Source organism: Belonocnema kinseyi, chromosome 9 (assembly GCF_010883055.1).
Source record: "Belonocnema kinseyi isolate 2016_QV_RU_SX_M_011 chromosome 9, B_treatae_v1, whole genome shotgun sequence".
In the NCBI taxonomy this organism is placed as follows: Eukaryota; Metazoa; Arthropoda; class Insecta; order Hymenoptera; family Cynipidae; genus Belonocnema; species Belonocnema kinseyi.
This window is the reverse complement of record NC_046665.1, coordinates 25703535-25713458: the sequence shown is the minus strand read 5'-3', so window position 1 is coordinate 25713458 and position 9924 is coordinate 25703535. Positions and strand designations below refer to the sequence as shown.

At 34.6% G+C, this 9924-nt stretch overlaps 1 protein-coding gene across 1 annotated transcript in view; it reads right to left on the bottom strand.

Moving 5' to 3' along the window:
• The window catches only part of LOC117180362 (voltage-dependent calcium channel type A subunit alpha-1), a 617877-nt gene that overhangs the window by 428098 nt on the left and 179855 nt on the right, over nucleotides 1-9924 (bottom strand). Inside the window, exons 10-11 of the mRNA XM_033372824.1 lie at nucleotides 8614-8826; nucleotides 3513-3940 (exon numbers count right to left, since the gene is read on the bottom strand). Coding sequence (XP_033228715.1) covers nucleotides 3513-3940; nucleotides 8614-8826 — 641 coding nt within the window. The remainder of the gene's footprint in view (nucleotides 1-3512; nucleotides 3941-8613; nucleotides 8827-9924) is intronic.

Genomic DNA, 9924 nt, shown 5'->3' with positions numbered 1-9924 from the left:
CAGGGCACAAACGAACAGCTTCTTAAACGGAACAACGACGCACACGAACGAAAAAAGGAACGCACGAACAAAGAAAGCCTTCTACCCAACACACCTTCTATGTCAAGCAAATATTTAGCAGTGGAAGCGTGATTGGCTCATCACCCGATAGACCGTGAACGCGACAAATATCAATCTGTATGACAATAAAGGTAAGGACAAGAAATAAGACAATGGTCAGGTAGAGAGGCCATTGTTTATTATACGTCTGAACTGTAGAACGTGTAGTAAAAAACTAAAAAGCAACAGGCGAGGCAGCGCGCGGCCGGCTCACTTGACAGAACCAAAGGCTCGCTGCGCTCGCTGACGTTTTTTACGTCAAATATTTTTTTTTTTTAACACTCAAAAATATTCGATACGTATTTTTTTATTTCAATATGACACGCAAAGTTTGCGAGAAAATTTTTTTCATTGCTTCGAAAGTCCAAATTGAATAAAATCTATTTCTTTATAAATAGTTGATTTGTAATATTAGATGAATAATTAAAGTGGATTTTGGTATACTTTATTTTAAAGTTGACGAAAATACCCACATTTTATCTTGTGTATAAATTTTCATATCTTTAATATTGCAGTATAAGCAACTGAAAAAAGGTAATTTTCTTTGAAAATAAAATTTCAAACCAATTTCTGGAAAACTATGCGTGTAATATGTAAATAAAAAAATAAGAATAAAATATTTTTGTGTATAAAACAAGAAAAAAAATATTGTATGTAAAAAAAATGTGGAGGCCAATATTGTGTGGAATCTCTCATATATGTGTTTCTTTCCACGTTACCAGGCGGGAACTTAAGAACCTGATCCATAAATATATAGTATAATAGGCTTGCTAAAAGAAGGTGGTTAAAAAATTCGATGACTTTTCCAGGTTTTCCAGGTATAATTTAAAAAAAATTCTAGGTCTACTTTTTTGAAATTCAGCCAATTAAATTGAAATTATAAAATTATAACGCAACGATAATGGTTTATCAATAAGGTTTATTGAATTCATAAGAATTTCCAATAATATTTGTATCAATGCGTTATTCAAAGAAATAACGCTAATTTTTAGCTAGGTGTTTAAGGTACAAGTAAATATTTAAAATGAATCAGTTATATCATCAGCGAATGTTACCTTACCGTCAGTAGACAACTCTCCTAACCATGAAGACAGAAAATCCACAAAATCGATCAAGTTAAGAATCGTCAATGACGGAAAATGCTTGACGTCTTAATCAGACAAGATGGTAAATAATTTTTTCAAATTAAAATTAAAACTATTTCTTGAAAAAAAATTCTACTCCTTCTGATTAAGACGTTAAGCATTTTCTGTTATTGAAGATTCTTAACTTGATCGATATTGTGGATTTTCTGCCTTCATAGTTTGAAGGGTTATCTACTATCGGTAAAGTAACATTCGCTGATGATATAGCAGATTCATTTGAAATAATTACTTGTACCATTAGCACCTAGCTAAAAATGAGCGTGACTTTCTTGAGTTAAGAGTTTTTATTCCGATCCCTCTAGTAGCTTAATTGGAAAAGCACCTGACCGGAAATCAGAAGTTTTGTAGTTCGATTCCCAATGGAGTGAAGAAGGAGTAGCATTTTTTTCAAGAAATAATTTTTGTTTGAAAACATTATTTTCCATCTAGTCTGATTAAGGCGTTAAGCATTTTCTGTTATTGAAGATACTTAACTTGATCGATATTGTGGATTTTCAGCCTTCATGGTTTGGAGAGTTTTCTACTGTCGGTAAGTTAACAATCGCTGATGATATAACAGATTCATTAAAAATAAGTATTCTGTGATCATAACCATATTATTTTTGTTTATTACTTTAAGAACAGTTATAATCGAATTATGTATGCAAAGATTACGATTACATTTGAAAATAATATTAATCTAAAAAAACTCAGAAACTTTTTGACAAAGTTCAAATAAAACTTTTAGATAGCAAGAACTAAGAAAATTGTTTACATTAAAATTTATCAACATTTACTCATTTCACAAATTTCTTCTTCAACATCTTCCAGTTCTTTTTGCTTTCCTTATTGAACCTTCCATTTCTTTTTATTTAATTCTTACACTTTGTGTTATATTTACATTTTCCTTAGGTTTTTTTTTCTTTAAATTTTTAAATATATAATTCGCTATAAAGTAATAAATTATAAAGACTTTGAAATAGAGAGGATTAAAAAATTCAAGTAATTTTTTCGATTTCCATGACCTTTACCGGTTTTCCAGTCATTTTTTTAATTCCATGACTTTTCCAGCTTTACTAAATACTATTTTTATATTTCATGACTTTTCCAGGTCTTCCAAGTCTTGTAGCAACCCTCAATACGCAGAGTAGACGCAATTAAAAATAATCTTAAATAATAAAAATAATGCATACAGTTGTCTATAATATCGAACTTGCACAAATTTGTTTCTTCTTGGTTATTTATAAATTTTCGGTCCAATAAAAATACGAACATGTTTTCAAAATTAATATGTATATTCTACATTTTTCTAATAGTAAGAAAAAGGTGAAAAATTATAGTATTTTCATAATATTGATCATTTATATAATTGTTATTCAAAAACTCACCTATCACAACATGCAACTCATATGCGTTAAAATCTAAAAATACTTTGAATAACTTATATTTCTTGTCGGGGGTCGTGGTCGCCGTGTTCGCTTTGCAACTTTTCATTGTAGTAATTAGTAAAAAATGTATCGAGGGGGTAAGTCTAGAGAAAAAATAGGGGACTATTTGATTCCACGATATTATATACAAAATATATCTAAAACAATTATTGAAAGGAGATGTCTAGCAGAAATACTTTTGATCAAGCAGTGCTTATAATTTCCTTATCAGACATTTACAAAATAATGTACTAGAATTTTTAAATTATTCTTTTTATAGTTTGAAAAAATCCAAGCAAACCCAATCCTTTTTATTGAACGAATTTTATATTTTGCACACAAAACAATTCTGATCAATTATGTTTCGTTTAGTCCCTCCTTTGACTAGACTTTAGTCGCATTCGAATTGTTCCGTTGGGGCTGCGGTCATTCCTATCGCTCTCGTATCACTTTCCGACGTTTTTAAGCATTGCAATGACAATTTTCAAATATACGATATAAGACCAATAGAAATTTTTATATTGTAATCAATTCGACCCTTCTTACCGAATATCCAGTAGAAAAGGCACACCTCTCTCGCTTTCCAAAAAACTCGAAACAAATTATGTTTTAATAGAGATTGTTAATATGTTTATAAAGTTTGTGTTTTTATTCAGTGCTCTATTCAAAATTGAATTTTTCTACTGTGATTAGTAGTGCAAAGTTTATTTATAACCATTTTTATCAACTAACCCGAATTTCAATCATAAATATCTGCCTGATATTGAGAACAAAATCATTACAAACTTCGCGTAAAGCGCGGTTGTTAGAACTAATATTTTTTGTTTGTTTTCTGTTTGTTTTGATCGAGCGTAGTACTTACCTGGAAGACAGTGAGTAGTGCGATAGGGAAAGTGTTGAAATTTGTGGGCGGCGTTCCAGTGTCAAAGTTAAACTGACCACCGAAGAGTTGCATACCAAGAAGGGCGAATATGAGAATGAAGAGGAAGAGCAGGAAGAGGAGCGAAATGATGCTGCGCATTGAGTTGAGCAGTGATATCACAAGATTTCTAAGGCTGGCCCAGTATTTTGTCACTTTGAAGATCCTCAGGAGACGAAGGGCACGAAGGACGGAAAGGCCAAACGAGCCGGACTTTACTGCGGACCATATCACCTCGAAGATTGATCCCGAGATGACTACGCAGTCAAATCGATTGAAGCTCGATTCCAAATAATTGCGCGGTCCAAGTGCATACATCTTGATGAACATTTCCATCATGAAGAGGGCTAGAAACACGAATTCGGCGTAATCTGAAAAATAAAAATAATATTAGTATCTCACAAACACTAATATAAAAATGATAAGATTACGTTAAAACAAACAATATGGAAAGTCTTCCCTATTGTATTGTAGACTCCAAGAAAGTAATCCTGAAGAAACCTTTGAGGATTCTTGAAGAATTCCCTGTAGCAGCTTACGAGGAATTCCAGGTGAGAAATAATACGGGAATTTGTCTCTTTTCACCTCCGAGATAAGGGAACAGATCCTATTATTATACATCCGAAATCATAATCATATTATTACCTTTGTTGAAAAATTTTTTATTCTTTTTTTATTCTTTATTATTCTCTTGTCGAGTTCCTCTTTTTAAATTTCCCCTTTGCTCCACTTTCTTACATTCTCTTTTATTCTATCTTTACTTTATTTGCATTCATCGTCCCACAAGCCTCTCCTAATCCCCTCTACTACTGCTCTCGGTCACACCTCTTCTCTTATTTTATCAATCACTCCTTTAAGTTTTTCTAGCAGCGTGTCCACTTGTTCCTCTTTCATAATCCCATTATCCTCGATTTTTATTTTTTCTCTGAATTATCTTAACTTTTCCTCCCCTCACCTGCCCTTTTCAATTTCCTTTCCATCTTTATTTCCTTCTTCCCCCTACTGCGCTTTGGAACTCCACGCTTCAAAATCACGGTAACTGAAAAGTACTCAGAGCCTATTTAATTTCTTCTGCTAGAATTTAGTCTATTACGATGTCCCCTATACCGGCGTATATACATTCCCCTTCTTTCTCCCCTCTAGTATTGTTGTTACAAATAAACCATCCCGCCCCTCCGGACAAGCCCAGTAACCTCCTACTTTCCCGATCCGTTTCCTTGTATTTCGAGTTCCTTATGAAGCCCTCCTTTTCTGTATCCCACACTGGTCCCCCTTGTTCCCGCCACTATCAGCACCAGCCCCTTCACCTTTTTTTGTATTCATTTCTTGATTTTGCTCGATCCTCTGTCTTCTCCTCTTCTCCTGTACACGGATACAACATCCACAACCTCTTTTTCTACTTTTATTCTTCTCACTATTGTCCCGTCCTCTTATTTCATTTACTCTTTCTATCCTGCCTCTACCACCACTTCCTTTCTTACTCCTGGCACCAGGCCACCCATTCAGGTAACCCATTCCGGTTACAAACTTTCTATGCCTTTGCAATCTTTCTCATTCGTCAAAATTTCACATATCATTATGACGTCCCATTTTGTCAATTGCCTACAGAAAGCCTTAATCTTGTTCGATTTCACCACTTTCAAGTGTCTAGCTTCTCATCCCGTCCTTCTATTTAGCCCTTTTTTTATTTTGTAATTTCCGACACGCTTTCTTCCTTCTTATTTCTCAGTTCTTTAAACTTCCACTTTCCTTGCCTAGTTTTCCAAGCTCTCAATTCTTCTATTTCTTCGTCCCAGATCCACGTTTCTCCCATTTTCATTATATAATCTCTGTTGATATTCTATACTTTCCATTTTCCCCACACTTTCTCTTCTGCGCACTTCCATAATTGAACCGCCGCATCGTACAATGGGATATAGAATATTTCTTCAGATGTGCGGGGGTCCCCTGCCGCTTGGATTTGAAAACATCGGGAGGCCTCCCCACTTCTCAAGAAATATTTTATATCGCGCTCTACGATGCGGCGGTTCAATTCTTCCCACTCTTCCCATTTCTATCGTATTTTTGGAACCTCCTCCTTGAGCCACCCCCCCCTTGCCTCTTTATATCATACAGCATTCTACATGTCTCCTCTTTAAATCCCGTAAACCACGTAAGAACTAATTCTTAATAATATAAAGTGTATTAAATCGAAACCCAAAAAGAAATTTACGTTAAGCTCACATTATTATTAAGTATACGCATATATTTTGTAATCTGCAAACTGTCGAAACCCAGTGAATGCTACTACAACGACGGTTTGCGCACTTGCACTCGCAGTCGCAGTGTGCTTGCAGCTTGCGTCGCTTCAACGCGTCATGCTGTGAATAATAATTTGGATTTTTTTAATTCATTTGGAATTCACTCAGAATTCTTATGTAATGTATTATGATATCTTCTGCATATTTTTAATGCTCTTGCATTTTTTTTTTAAATTTTGACATGTGACTTTGATTCTTGTAGTTAAGTGATTTCTATAATCAGCTATATAACCTTAATTTTTTCGTGATGCATATGCATATGCATATGGTTTGAAAATAAAATTTATGTGAAGGGTGAAATTTCAAAAAAAATTCAATCCACATTTTCGTGGTTTTGCGGTGGGAGTCAAGAGACGTTTTTCGTCTTATTCAACATAGATTATAGGTTTTAAACATCAATTGAAAGTGTAATTCCTAATTTCTATAAAAAAACATTCTCGCAAATGTTCGACTTGGCCCCCTTTCAATTTTCGTCCTTTATAAAAGAATATATTTCCTTAATTTACATATTTATATTATTACTAAATAAAACTTCTATGTTTAATTCAATGTTTATTATCGACCTTAGACAATCGGACCCTCCTCGGTAATTGATTCCTTCACCCTATCAAATATGTAATAATTTTCCATTTCTTAAATAAAAATTCGAAACTAAATCTTTCTAGCACATAATTTTATCATAAATAAAAATTTTAAGGCTAAATTTTTCGAAAAAATTCAAATAGTTGTTATAATATCGAAAAAAGTGATTAGAGGAAAAAGTTCCCCTTTTCAAGTAATACGAACAACTGTACAAATAATTTTTGAATCTTTAAAAAAAGTGGTCTTAAAAATGTTCAAAATGCGTTTACTTTTTAAATTTTTATCCAAAAAGGCTGACTAACAAAATTAACCTTCAGTTTTCAACACGAAAATATTTTGCCAGCCCAGTAATAAGCGTCTAATTCAAAATAATTAACGATTTGTATACCTATGAATAAGCGATTATTCCTCCGTCTAAATATTTCCCAACGGGAACAGAAAAAGTGCCAATCCTAGTTCTCTCAATCGACTTAGTAAAATTTAACGAAAGTATTTATTTAACCTGTTTTTCGTTATTAAATCTTTTTATAACTCATAAATTCGAAAAATATTCAAATTTATAATAATTTATATTTTAAGAATTCCCCTAAAAAGTTCCCCTTGAAGTGTCCATTTAAATTTTAAAAAGGCTATTTTAACACAATAAATCTAGCCTGTGAGGTCTTTGAAAAGGTGTGTTAGTAGTGTGTACTATATTGTTAGTGAAAATCGGTGTGCCTATGCCAATGCGACTAGGCTACCAATCTAACCTTTTCTTTTGGAAGTTTAAAATTGGAATGAATATAACGTATCTCGTAAATGGAATGAGATACGCCAAAACAGACAACATTATTAAATTCAACATTAAAGTAGTACATTGATATATAAGTTATAATTCTAAATACACTGAAACCCCGTTTAAGTTTACGCCCGGATAAGTTTACTCTCGTTTAAATTCAAGCGTTGCTTTTCATTCAGGTTTATTTTCGCCTCCCCAACAAGTTCTCAGTGCCCTACGATAGTTTTGCAATACGGGAAACTTATTGGAAGAAGAGAGACGATCCTTGCGTCATTAGAAAGAGCATCAAAAATTAGGTAGGAAGAGGAAACCTGTTGACTAAGGTCTAAGTACAGTCTAAGCATGCAGCCCGGAACGATAGAGAAATGTCTCCGGTATTGGGTAAGGGTTGTCCGCATCGCACAACAATTTTTCGATGGTACAAACAGTTCGAAAGGGAAAATTTCGGTCTCGCAGACGACTCAGCTCAGGTCGACCGCCAGAAGTGGTGATACCGGAAATCATTGCTCCTGTGAATAATCTACTAAATGATAATAGAAGAATCACGCACCGGCAGATAGAGCAAATGTTAGATATTAGTGCACCAGCAGTCTATCAAATTCCGCATGAACAACATTGCAGCCAGGTACTATAAATAACTCTGCCCGTCTGGTACGTGACGAATACAATAGGAACATTATGTGATCGCCCCATCAATTCTGAGTGTCGTTTAGGTGCTGAAAATCAGCACAAACAGCCACTGAAACGGCACTGACGGCCCAATGCCGCCAGTGCCGAATTCATGTCTGCATGTCTTCCATGGTTGAAACTTTGCTCCAGCAATCTGTGGCGGTCATATTTTCTCCCTCGTAACTTTTACTTCTTTACCCGGAGGTTGGTATTGGTTAGATCGCAAGGTAAACGCGCGTGCGGTGCTGGGCCGCACGAAACATTGTGGGTTTAGTCTGGAATCACCAATAGCATTCAAGTCACCTGCAGCATTCCTACGGGGAAATGCATTTTTCGTTGCCTTCGGGTCATACGCAATAATCCGTCTTTCTCCATATACACATTTCATTGCGAGAGCAGGAGACAATGCGTTTCCACGATGATTCCTAAGCTTATAAAATCGTGAAGGATTTTTAAACAGAAATGTTTGGAACTAAGTTCTGTTTGTACTTTTAACCATAAATCCACGCATATTGCGGTCATTACTTCATGTTCTAGTGGATTCCCGTTTCAAATTTAAACACAATAATGGCCGGATTCACAGAGGGAATAATTCCTCGAAAAATCACAGGATATTATAAACAGTAAGCATAACATAAATAATGTATTCTTTTTAAGAATGTAAATTAGCTTAGGTATGTTCAAGATTACAAATAATGAATAATATATAACTCACAAAGAAATTCGGTGAGCCATGGAGGTTGATTATAGTGTTCGACGGCAACGCAGACTGTATTGAAAAACACAAGTACGATGACGAACCAGTAAAATCCCTGTGTCTTCACTGTATGCCTTATCCAGAACCTAAATCTCTTCTCAGCTCGCCAAAACTCCAGACAGGCACCTTTGTTTTTCACCTTGGATTTGAGGTAGGAAGCTCTTGAAAACCCTAAAATCGAATTTCTAGTTGAATACAATTGTTTAATAACTGTTTAGTGTACCAACTTTACACTTTTTAAGGGAAAAGCAGAGGGGTCAATTGATGCTGTTTGACATTCATTAATTTCGTATCAGAGTGCGGATCCATATGCTGCAATTTTTTTAAACGAGCGAACTAGAATTCCCTCATGAAGTGCTCCCATAGATTTTATACGTTAACTTATCTAACGCAGTAATCAGCCAATTTTTTGCTCACTTTTCAGATAATGACAGGGTTGACCCAAGACTTTTTTTTCGCCTTCCCCGCTTTGTTCGCGAATGCTAAGTTTTTCGTAAAGTGGGTAAGCTTTCCCCAGTAGGGTGGGGGGGGGGGTCATTTTTAGATGGTATACTCCATTGGACTAAAAAGTTTTTAATCATTTGTTTTAAATTCTTCTATTAGCGATTTAAAAGTCTTGAATTCGAAATCTGTTACTTTCTTTGCTATTACACATATATAAAATTGTACTTGGGTTGTCAAAAAACAGTGTTTTGATTTCATATGATAAAAACTGAATTTTAAACTAAGTGTTATACAAATGCTCCGGAACTATATTTGGATGCCTACGTCCTGGCTAAGCGGGATAGCCTTTTTTCTTTAGAGCGTTTTGTGAAAAAGTGTTACATCCTACTCTCGATTTAGTAACATTGTCTGGAGTTGCCTCGCACACCCTAGTAAATCGTGGGAATCAAAGCGTAAACAGCCAGGGCCGCCTGAACCGTTTCCAATTGAAATGAATAGTATTACGTGCAGGGTGTTGACTTTTAACTTGATACAAAATTCCTGTCATTTCCCGTCCAATTTTTTTTAATTTCCTATCATCATTCAACATTTTAAGTAATTATCATCTGGGTATAAACACTAACACAATTAATGCTGACTTTTATAAAAAATTATTAAAGTTTTACAAACTTATATATCCAGGCTCTTGGCTCTAGAGTCAGAGGTGAATTACACGTGTATATCTACCAGGTGTATACATATGAAACCGGTATTTGTTCAAGAAAAAAACACATTTATTTCAAGAGAATGATAACAAATATTTTATTCAAAGTATGCGCCCTCGCT